At 34.8% G+C, this 12,729-nt stretch overlaps 1 protein-coding gene across 2 annotated transcripts in view; it reads left to right on the top strand.

The window, feature by feature from the left end:
* The window catches only part of LRP12 (LDL receptor related protein 12), an 85,232-nt gene that overhangs the window by 38,264 nt on the left and 34,239 nt on the right, over positions 1–12,729 (top strand). The window contains exon 2 of one of the 2 annotated variants that reach the window (XM_032610118.1): positions 314–370. The exons of the other annotated variant lie outside the window; for it this stretch is intronic. Coding sequence (XP_032466009.1) covers positions 314–370 — 57 coding nt within the window. The remainder of the gene's footprint in view (positions 1–313; positions 371–12,729) is intronic. 2 annotated transcript variants of the gene reach the window in all.

Genomic DNA, 12,729 nt, shown 5'->3' with positions numbered 1-12,729 from the left:
TTTTCTGGTAATAGTACTGTTATCTTTTGACTATTAACTTGATAGGAAATTCTTTCTGGTATTAATCAGATCTATATATTTGGCCTTTATATTACACTACATTGTTGTGATTTCCAAAACATTTTGATTTCCCTACTACTGTTATAACTTTGGGCTGCATAGTACTGTTTTGAAGATTATTGTAAGAGACTTTAATTTCATTTCTGGATATTACAAGTAGCTCTATGCACCTGTTTTTCTATTAGAGGGAGAATCTGAAATTTTTTTTAAATTTTATCTTGGAAATTAGTTTATTCATTATGTTTAATTTTAGGAAATGGTGCTCTTGCAGAACATTCTGAAAATGTGCATATTTCAGGAGTGTCAACTGGTAAGTCATTTTTTGTAATGTTTAAATTTCATGCATGACTTCTGTGGTAAATATTGACAGCCACCTGGTATCTTATGAAGTGATATTTGGCTATAAAAATTATTACTGCTTTTTGCAGCATGTAATAAGGAAGGAAGTAACTGGAACATGGAGAAATTCTCATAAGATAAAATTGATACTTGCATGCCCATGGATTGATTATATTTTTCCAAACGGACTGCATAATTATTTTTCCATACAAACACTGAGCCAAGAGAAAAGTTAGCTCAAGTTGAATTAGTGTTTTCTTTACATACAAAGTTATATGAAATGAAATTTATTAAAATGTAATTTTGAATGCTATTCCTAGCATTAGAGCCTTAGAAATTAAGCATTTTACTTGATTTTTTAGATTAAAAATACTACTATGCATAAAACTGTAGTACTTGAGTGCACAATTTATATGTTACTAAAAAGCAACCCAACAACATATTTGTGTGCATGAAATTCAGAAACTTGTTGAGGTAAATGCATTTTTTCCACTCATCTAAGCTTTTATAACTTAATAATTATTTAAGGGCCCATAACTATTAAAATGTTCATTCTTAAATATGTAACATAAAAAACAAGGAACTACTATATAGCATGGGGAAATACATTCAATATCTTGTAATAAACTGTAATGGAAAAGAATCTGAAAAAGAATATATATACATGTATACACATACACACACACACACACACACACACACACCCGTAATTGAATCACTTTGCTGTGTACCTGAAACTAACAAAACATTTTAAATCAACTATACTTCAATAAAAAAAATTTTTTTTTTCATTCTTGGGTGACTTCCACAACTTTGATACCATTTTTTTTTTTTTTTGATACCATTTTTGCATTATCAACTACAATTACTAGGAGAGCAGAATCTTGAATTTTTTACCTATATGGAAATTAAGTTTCTTACTATTATTTTACTATTTCCCTATATTCTTGGTAAGTTTTGTGTGATTAAAATAATTGCACTTGGTATATTTGTCAATTTATTGATTGATTTCTTCATGTCTTCTTGGAATTTTTTGGTTATTTTTTTCTCATGAAGGAAAACTGAATGTTTTTCTCTTTTGTTTTATGTCTCATTTTATATTCAGAAAGTGAATAGACTTAACAAGTACTCTAAGAGTTAGTCTGTGCTAGGCCAAACAGATTGACGATCCTGGTTTCCTGAAAATGAAAAGCAGGCGCTTTTGCAGCCTGCGTTAATTCTTCTACAGTGTGTTTCCCCATTTGCATATGCTTTCAAACGGCATACAGTTGTGTACATCAAGTTAAAAAAGGTTCGTTTAGAGTTGATCTTAATTTTCTCCCTTTTTCTACTTTGGATAGCTAATGAAAATTATGATTACTTTTCCAAGTTGTAATTATGAAGTAAGAAGTTGTGTAGAAACATTTAATTTACACAGCCGAGTAGTTACTGTCTAATTCAGTGATTTTCAGATTTTTGGTTCTCAGGACCCCTTTTAAGCTTTTAACAATATCAGGGACTGCTCAGGCTGCCATAACAAAATACCAAAGTCTGAGTGGCTTAAATAATAGATATTTATTTTCTCACAGTTCTAGAGGCTAGACCTCCGAGGTCAAGGCGCTGGTGGGGTTGGTTTCTGGTCTGAAGACCTTTCTTCCTGACTCGCAGATGGTGCCTTCTCGCTGTGTCCTCACATGACCTTTCCTCTGTGCACTCAGAGAGAGAGGCCTGTGGTGTCTCTTCCTCATCTTATAAGGACCCCAGTCCTACAGGAGTAGGGCCCCATCCTTATGAGTTACCTCCTTAAAGTCCCTAGCTTCCAAATACAGTCACATTGAGGGTTAGGCCTTCAACCAATGAGTGTGGAGAGGACACAATTCAGCCCCTAACAAGGACTTCAAAGAGTTTTTGTTTATGTAGGTTATAGCTACTGATAATTAGAAATTAAAACTGAGAAGTTGTTTAAAAACTTCTTAATTCATTTGCTAATGAAAGTAGTGTCTATTGCATGCTTACATCAATAACATAATTTTATTAAAAATGTATTTTCCAAAACAAAAACATCAATGAGAAGAATCGTATTGTTTTATAATTTTGCAAACCTTTTAATGATTGGCTTAAAAGGAGATACCTGGATTCTCACATCTGTTTCTACACTCAGCCTTTTGTAACATATTGCTTTGTTTGACAATGTGAAGACAATCCAGCCTCACACAGTTGTGTAATTTGAAAAGAGAGGAGTATTTCCATAGCCATTTTCAGATAATTGTGAATATTCTTCTTTGATACTGTACGAGAGCTCAGCAAGTGGTGGTTTCTTAAAGGTTAGTTGCAAGTAGGATCTGAAACCATATCAGTGAACATTTTGTTCTCTGTTTTACAAAAATCCAATGGCCTTTCTTGCCCTTTAAATGGGTATTTTTTTCACCATGCATCATTTCGTAATATGAATTAGTTATTTGAAAATATTGGTTTGCTGAATGACGTGGATTTACAGGTTTATTTTCTCATAGTTCTGGAGGCTAGGAGTCCAAGATCAAGGTACTAGCAGGGTTGGTTTCTTCTGAGGCACCTTTCTTTGGCTTGTAGATGGCAGTCTTCTACCTGTTATCTTCACATGGTCTTCCCTCTGTGTGTATCTGCGCCCTGATCTCTCCTTATTAGGACACCAGGCATATTGGATTAGGGCTCACCCATATGACCCCACTGTGATTTAGTTAGCTCTTTAAAGATCCTGTCTCCAAATCCAGTCACATTCTGAGGTACTGGCAGTTAGGACTTTAACATAGGAGTATTGGGGTTGACACAGTTCAGCCCGTAACAAAATGAGTGTTTTAATTAAATGTATTGATGTGTCAATAAATTACTTAATTTCAGAGCTCAGTTAAACCTTATTTATGCCTTACTGTTTTTCTGAAGGTTGGTCTTATAAAATCTTTCTTCTGTGGAAAGAGAAGAATAACATGAAGTCTATTCCAGTCGTACCATTAAAAATATAAATGAATGCTCTCTCAAAAGGTGCTTTTGGATATACAGATTCATTGCAATTTTTCTTTATTTAGTCAATATGGAACTGTAGAAGGTGTAATGCTTGATATAGTATAAGCCTTCTGAATTCCTTGCATCCCCAGTTGAAATGAGAGTCCTTTCAGTGCTGGTATAAATGGAAAATTCGCTTTTGGAAGAATCTCTAAACGTAGGACTTGCTTTCTCTTGAGACCAGCGAGCAACACGAGTGCCTCTGCTACTTTATTTGACAGTGCTCAGTGCCTTAGCTCATTCATTCTTTGCATTCTGGAAATTTTAATGACGTTTTAGAAAGAATTTTAACTTACATCCAGTAGTATTTTCAGGTAATTTGTGGTCCAAATCGGGACACTTTGAAAGCAAAAGGGTATACTGCTTTTAATAATGCTGTTACCACAGGCAAAACCAGAACTATCCTGGACAGTTTGGGAGGTAGAGCCGCCCTGTCTGTAGCGAATTAAATTCATTCAGCATGTATTAAACACCTGCTGTGTACCTTGTGCCAAGAAGGGTGGGAGTTAGCAGTAAGTAAAATAGTACTGCCACAAGAACTTACCATTTAATGGAGAAAGTAGACATGTGAAAAATGCCCCTGTAATGTGGCCTTAATGTAGTAAATCCTGTGGTAAATAATGGCCACGTTAAGTTGGATCATGAATTTATTTAAAAGGCCTCGTTACAATGTCTGGTGTGTAGTAAATGACTTCGTATTTTCCTTACTTTATTTAATTGTGAGTAGTACTAAGTACTTAGTTTTGTTTATTCATATAATTTTTATGGGAATTAACAATTTGTACTCGATAATATAGTTTGGGTTCTTACGCTTAGGGTAATATGTTTCTATTTCTAATGTTCTAGTCATTTTCATCCTCCTCCTCAAATCTTTGCTTAGAGATATGTTTTTGTCCTTTTGCTGGTTCTTATGCTATAGGAATTGTCATAAGGCAATGTAAATTATCAAAAAGTATACATCTAGTGGTTGTATAATGGAAAAGAATGATTGGATAAAGTATTCTTTTTTATATATTTTTTCTTTAGAACTTTTCATGGTTTGGAAATTTAAATCTGCTTTCATTTATAAAATAGAGAAAGGAGAAAAGACAAATGGTATTTTTGTAAATCTAATAATATGTGAAAATCATTATGAAATTATATCATAGAAACTGCAAGTAATATAATTGTATATATGAGACAATAGGAAGGCTATTTTAATGTTCTTTTTAAAAATGTCTAAATTAAATGCCTCATGTTCTTTGTTAAATGTCTAAATATGTAAAATAGCTAATGTATTACTCATCTGCTACATAGAATGAAACATTTCTTTAGATCAGGTTGATTTATACACATTGAACAAATATATTTGATTTTTAATATGTATCCACTTTAATTGAATTTTCTCTATAATCTATATTAGGGTCAGAATAATTCTAGATATAATAACGTATAATGGAAAAGAATCTGAAAAAGAATAGATATATTCATATATACACATGTATAACTGAATCACTTTGCTGGATACCTGAAACTAACACAACATTGTAAATCAACTATACTTCAATTTTTTTTTTAAAAGTGTAATTCTAGGGCTTTCCTGGTGGCACAGTGGTTGAGAGTCCACCTGCCGATGTAGGGGACACGGGTTCGTGCCCCGGTTCGGGAAGATCCCACATGCCGCGGAGCGGCTGGGCCCGTGAGCCATGGCCGCTGAGCCTGCGCGTCCGGAGCCTGTGCTCCGCAACGGGAGAGGCCACGGCAGTGAGAGGCCCGCGTACCGCAAAAAAAAAAAAAAAAAAAGTGTAATTCTAGATATAATTTGATTATTTCCTCATTACTCTTGATTACTTCCAAATCAGTTTTTTACTTGTTTTCACAAATTCTGTTTATGCATTATACAAGTTTAATTAAATGTTTAGAAAAATTGGAAAAAGAGCAAAAAGCTTAGGAAGATCACCCATTAACCCTGCATTCTTAGTATAATTAATAATTTTATAATTACTTCATTTGTACTTTTTCTGTGCATACCTTAAAGGTAATTGTATATGCATTTGGATTGTAACTAATTTTATCTCCTGCCTTTTCTATTTAACATTTTATAGAATATATTTTTTACATAGTTATTTTAATGCCTGTATAAAATTTCTATCCTGTGGCTATATTGTAATGTTCTTAAACGTATCAATGGATTCTTTTCCAATGGGTTCTCCCTAGTCTGGATCATGTTGCAAGGAACATATTAATATATATTTAGCCCTTTTTTAATTTCTGAGATTATAGCCCTTTTTTAATCTCTGAGATTATTTCTTTAGCATAGATTTCTAGAATTGGAATTACTGTATCAAACATCATAAATAATGTAGTGACTCTAGAAACCTTTTGTCAAATTGCCTTCAGAAAGGATTGTATTGATCTACACAGCTATCTGCAAGGTATGAGAGCACTTACACTGCATATAATCATGTTTTTCCGGTTTAACTGTTTTCTTACTATGTTTCTATTAAAGTCCCAACCTTTTATTTTCCCCAAACTGTTCAGAAATGTAACTGTTTATTTCTCTTTTTGATTCATGGCCTGGAGTTGTGACATTGCAAAGAATAAAAGAATAGGATTGGCTTTTATGGTTAGGCAAAAACTACCCTGAAATTTAAAAAAGATTTTCTGGTTGCTAGTAGGAACAGATGTTGAGGCATGTGCTTTCTCAACTAGAAAGTTTTTATGTATGAAGTTTAACACATTATTCCCAATTCACCAGTGATACAGCTGCTAAATGTTCGTACCTCATAACATCCATAGCTAAAAGCTCTACCTGAGGTTATCCTGATCTTGAGTCTACTTTACATTTGACTTCAAATCTTTTGTCAGGCAAGGCTGAAATTTCTGAGTGTGGAGAAAGAGAGTTATCTGCTTGGGAAGTTTCTTTCTTAATCCTTGTTCGTATTAACTGAATTAACAGAGTATAGAAAATAGTAGTTGTTAAGCGTTGTTCTTCCTATGTTCTGTCAGAATTTTTATTTCATCAAAATCACCCTTTCTTGCTTTTGCGTTTTTTCATTTTATAGTTCCTATTCTAGTACTCAAAGGCCTAGCACACTGCTGGTCCTGTAAGCCTTTTTAAACTGATAATTTAGTTGTGGCCTTTTAAAGTAGGAGATATTATTTTCTAAATTGCAGTAGTTTGCTTACAGATTGTTTAGCAACATTTTACGGAAGTGTGGAGCACTATAGTAAAATGGCTTTTGTTTTAACCACAGTTAAATAATAGAACGGTCATTTGAACTTTCTGTGGAAGAACATCTAGTCTGATAATACTTTTATTATCCTAGAATTTTCAGATCTTCCAAACAAAAAGTCTGAAAGGAAATGAAGCTTAAACTATAATTATTTGATAGCAGTTTACAGCTTTTTTTTAATATAGAAAAGTTGCATGAATAAAGCAGCAGGTGCAAGTGGCCCTTTGTACCTTTCCTGTTATTTTAATGTTATTTTCAATTATTCAGTTAAATACCTGGACCTCTTGCTACACTTATGAAAAAGAATTTCACCAGTTCTTTTGTCCAATACAATGTCTTTTATCCATGTTTCAAATGGAGAGAAAAAAAAAGAAAGCTTATATATTTTAGGGTTTTTAGGATTTTAGAATATAAAAATAGAACTTATTGTGAACCCAAGAAACTGTCCTTCAAATGAAGAAAGTGAGTGGAGAATACAAGACAGTACATTTTTTTAAAACACCAACAACACATTAGTTTAGGGAACTATTAACTTTTAAAGGCATTGCCTGCCTTCAGAGTTTATTTTTGAGACACTTCAGCTTTTGGAGTAGAGCATTCCCTGTAATTTTTAGAAAAGAAAGTAATGGTAGTATTATATAGTACTATATAGTATATAGTATTATAATGTTTGTATATTATAAATGTTTGTTATATATTATACTTTTATATGTAATATTATATGCTATATAATTAAATATTGTTTATAACATTTTATTATACAATAATATATTTTATGTGAAGCATTTACATAGCCATAACATTTCATATGTTGTCACATATTTACTGAACAATTACATATTTATAGCAAGATTGTTATATCTTATAATTGTTTATTACTATAATAAACAATAAATAAACTCAACAGCAGAACATTAAGTGTACCAGGACCAGAGACAGAACAGGTTGTAATGTGACAGAAGTGTGCGATGCTTAGATGGTAGAAGTGAAGTTTATCTGCTCAAGTGAGTGGGCCAGACCCATTGAAGGTAAAAAAACAAGTTGCATTCAAACATTTGACATTTTCTTTTCCATTCTTTAACTTTGAGAATAAACCGTTTTTCACTTTGAGAATAATTCTTCAGTGTGAGATCATGTTAATTTTTTGTACTTTTGCTAAGGCATAGATTTAAAGATACTATGCATCTATTGTGCAAAAGCCAGTCACTTAGCAGGTAGGCAAACTGAAGTTTGGTTTTCAAGTTGACTAACAGACCAATACAAGTTAGGGGGTGATTTGATCTTAAGCTGCAGTGATAGAGATACAGTATCCAGAACAAAGTCCATCATAGTTCTTTACTCCTTCCTAACACAGTCTGTTATTAGGTTTGTTTCTGGGTATCACTCTTGACAGAAGACACCAAGACTGGAACATTCTCAGAAGAAGATGTGAGTATACCAAAAACTATATCAAGGCTGATAGAAATGACTGAGAAAATTGTGAACTCCAAGGCCAATTTATCTTTGCTCATGTGCTGATTCTGCCTTACCTCTTCTATGTTTCCAGCAAGAATCACAGTAAACTTCAGAAATTAATAGTTTTTCCCATTCAGGAGATAGAAGTCGTAGTTTGCTTAGCATTTCATTCACCTGGAGTGCTTAAATTTAGAAAATGTAAGTAACATATCGATTGTTTTTATGCTCTTCCAGGAAAAAAATTGCCCTTTTATGTCCTTTTAAAAAAAGATAGAAAAGGTTGAGTCTTCTGTATTCATTTTATCTTATGCTTTGCTAGCAAAATTCAAAATTATTCTTGCCCTTAGAAATTTTAGGATAAAGCTAGTTAGCTAGTTCCACTAAGAGTACTCTTCTGATCTTATTCATATTGTGCTGTGACCCCGTTAGAACTAAAACTGTTTTTTCTAGTTTTCCTTCTATCTTTTTCCATATTTTGTACCTATCTTGACTTTTTAAAATATATATTATTTTACTGCCAGGTAGCCTCTGATTATTATTTGTTTGTTCTGGACATTAGTGAGCTTTAAGAAAGCAAGGAATTACCTGCCTTGAATAGAGTTGAGGACCAAGTGAATATTTTGGTCCTTAAAAAAATCACTAAAAATAATAGGAATAAAGATATTGCTGTGTTCATTCTTAAGTATCTGTACTAATGCAGAGGAGTGAATATCCATTTAATATTCATTCTGGATATAGGATTTCCTGGATATAGGATATCCTGCTTGCCATAGAAATGTATGATTTCTGGAACTAAGTCTGCAAGTAATGAAAGAGTCTCCAGAGTGTGAGTGATAAATTAATATAAAGTTTTCTGCTTGCACTGATTTTTAACTTTTATTTATTTTTAATTAAAAAAAAATTTTTAACATCTTTATTGGAGTATAATTGCTTTACAATGGTGTGTTAGTTTCTGCTGTATAACAAAGTGAATCAGCTATACATATACATACATCCCCATATCTCCTCCCTCTTGCGTCTCCCTCCCACCCTCCCTATCCCACTAGGTGGACACAAAGCACCAGGCTGGTCTCCCTGTGCTATGCGGCTGCTTCCTACTAGCTATCTATTTTACGTTTGGTAGTGTATATATGTCCATGCCACTCTCTCACTTCATCCCAGATTACACCTCCCCCTCCCCATGTCCTGAAGTCCATTCTCTATGTCTGCATCTTTATTCCTGTCCTGCCCCTAGGTTCTTCAGAACCATTTTTTTTTTTAGATTCCATATATATGTGTTAGCATATGGTATTTGTTTTTCTCTTTCTGACTTACTTCACTATGTATGACAAATTCCATCCACCTCACTACAAATAACTCAATTTCGTTTCTTTTTATGGCTGAGTAATATTCCATTGTATATATGTGCCACATATATACAATGGAATGGAATCTTTATCCATTCATCTGTCGATGGACACTTACCTTGCTTCCACGTCCTGGCTATTGTAAATAGAGCTACAATGAACATTGTGGTACATGACTCTTTTTGAATTATGGTTTTCTCAAGATATATACCCAGTAGTGGGATTGCTGGGTCATATGGTAGTTCTATTTTTAGTTTTCTGAGGAACCTCCATACTGTTCATAGTGGCTGTATCAATTTACCTTCCCACCAACAGTGCAAGAGGGTTCCCTCTTCTCCACACGCTCTCCAACATTTATTGTTTGTAGATTTTTTTTTTTTTTCCGGTATGCGGGCCTCTCACTGTTGCGGCCTCTCCCGTTGCGGAGCACAGGCTCCGGACGCGCAGGCTTAGTGGCCATGGCTCACGGGCCCAGCCGCTCCGTGGCATATGGGATCTTCCCAGACCGGGGCACGAACCCGTGTCCCCTGCATCGGCAGGCGGACTCTCAACCACTGCGCCACCAGGGAAGCTCTGTAGTTTCCTTCATGATGGCCATTCTGACTGATGTGAGGTGATACCTCATTGTGGTTTTGATTTGCATTTCTTTAATGATTACTGATGTTGAGCATCCATTCATGTGTTTGCTGGCAATCTGTATATCTTCTTTGGAGAAATGTCTGTTTAGGTCTTCTGCCCTTTTTTGGATTGGGCTGTTTGTTTTTTTGATATTGAGCTGCATGAGCTGCTTGTATATTTTGGAGATTAATCCTTTGTCACTTGCTTTGTTTGCAAATATTTTCTCCCATTCTGAGGGTTGTCTTTTCGCTTCCCTGGTGGTGCAGTGGTTAAGAATCTGCCTGCCAATGCAGGGGACACGGGTTTGAGCCCTGGTCTGGGAAGATCCCACATGCTGTGGAGCAACTAAGCCTGGGCGCCACAGCTACTGAGGCTGCGCTCTAGAGACTGCGAGCCACAATTACTGAGCCTGTGTGCCACAACTACTGAAGCCCGCGCACCTAGAACATGTACTCTGCAACAAAGAGAAGCCACTGCCATGAGAAGCCCGCACACCTCAACGAAGAGTAAACCCTGCTTGCCACAAGTAGAGAGAGCCCACGTGCAGCCAAAAATAAAAATAAATAATTTTTAAAAATACTGTTTATGCTTTCCTTTGCTGTGCAAAAGCTTTCAAGTTTCATTAGGTCCCATTTGTTTATTTTTGTTTTTATTTCCATTTCTCTAGGAGGTGGGTCAAAAAGGACCTTGCTGTGATTTATGTCATATAGTGTTCTGCGTATGTTTTCATCTAAGAGTTCTATACTGTCTGGACTGACATTTAGGTCTTTAATCCATTTTGAGTTTATTTTTGTGTATGGTGTTAGGGAGTGTTCTAATTTCATTCTTTTACATGTAGCTGTCCAGTTTTCCCAGCACCACTTATTGAAGAGGCTGTCCTTTCTCCACTGTATGTTCCTGCCTCCTTTATCAAAGATAAGGTGACCATATTTGCGTGGGTTTGTCTTTGGGCTTTCTGTCCTGTTCCATTGATCTATATTTCTGTTTTTGTGCCAGTACCATATTGTCTTGATTACTGTAGCTTTGTAGTATAGTCTGAAGTCAGAGAGCCTGATTCCTCCAGCTCCATTTTTCTTTCTCAAGATAGCTTTGGCTATTTGGGGTCTTTTGTGTTTCCATACAAAATGTGAAATTTTTTGTTCTAGATGTGTGAAAAATGCCATTGGTGGTTTGATAGGGATTGCATTGAATCTGTAGATCGTTTTGGGTAATATAATGATTTTCACAGTGTTGATTCTTCCAATCCAAGCACGTGGATCTCTCCATCTGTTTGTATCATCTTTAATTTCTTTCATCAGTGTCTTATAGCTTTCTGCATATAGGTCTTTTGTCTCCTTAGGTAGGTTTATACCTAGGTATTTTATTCTTTTTGTTACAGTGGTAAATGGGAGTGTGTCCATAATTTCTCTTTCAGATTTTTCATCATTAGTGTATAGGAATGCAAGAGATTTCTGTGCATTAATTTTGTGTCCTGAAACTTTACCAAATTCATTGATTAGCTCTAGTAGTTTTCTGGTAGCATCTTTAGGATTCTCTATGTGTAGTATCATGTCATCTGCAAACAGTGACAATTTTACTTCTTCTTTTCCAATTTGGATTCCTTTTATTTCTTTTTCTTCTCTGCTGTGGCTAAAACTTCCAAAACTATGTTGAATAAGAGTGGTGAGAGCGGGCAACCTTGTCTTGTTCCTGGTCTTAGTGGAAATGCTTTCAGTTTTCACCATTGAGAATGATGCTGGCTGTGGGTTTCTCATATATGGCCTTTATTATGTTGAGGTAAGTTCCCTCTGTGCCTACTTTCTGGAGGGTTTTTATCATAAATGGGTGTTGAATATTGTCCAAAGCTTTTTCTGCATCTTTTGAGATGATCATATGGTTTTTCTCCTTCAATTTGTTAATATGGTTTATCACATTAATTGATTTGCATATGTTGAAGAATCCTTGCATTCCTGGGATAAACCCCACTTGATCATGGTATATGATCCTTTTAATGTGCTGTTGAATTCTGTTTGCTAGTATTTTGTTGAGGATTTTTGCATCTATGTTCATCAGTGATATTGGCCTGTAGTTTTCTTTTTTTGTGGCATCTTTGTCTGGTTTTGGTATCAGGGTGATGGTGGCCTCATAGGACAAGTTTGGGAGTGTTCCCCACTCTGCTATATTTTGGAAGAGTTTGAGAAGGATAGGTGTTAGCTCTTCTCTAAATGTTTGATAGAATTGGCCTGTGAGGCCATCTGTTCCTGGGCTTTTGTTTGTTGGAAGAGTTTTAATCACAGTTTCAGTTTCAGTGCTTGTGATTGGTCTGTTTATATTTTCTGTTTCTTCCTGGTTCAGTCTCGTAAGGTTGTGCTTTTCTAAGAATTTGTCCATTTCTTCCAGGTTGTCCACCATTTTATTGGCATAGAGTTGCTTGTAGTAATCTCTTATGACCCTTTGTATTTCTGCATTATAAGTTGTTACTTCTCCTTTTTCATTTCTAATTCTATTGATTGGAGTCTTCCTATTTTTCTTGATGAGTCTGGCTAATGGTTTATCAATTTTGTTTATCTTCTCAAAAGAACCAGCATTTAGTTTTATTGATCTTTGCTCTCATTTCCTTCATTTCTTTTTATTTCTGATCAGATCTTTATGATTTCTTTCCTTCTGCTAACTTTGGGGTTTTTTTTAATTCTTTCTCT

Source organism: Phocoena sinus, chromosome 17 (assembly GCF_008692025.1).
Source record: "Phocoena sinus isolate mPhoSin1 chromosome 17, mPhoSin1.pri, whole genome shotgun sequence".
NCBI classification, from domain to species: Eukaryota; Metazoa; Chordata; class Mammalia; order Artiodactyla; family Phocoenidae; genus Phocoena; species Phocoena sinus.
This window is presented reverse-complemented; position numbering and strand designations above follow the sequence as displayed.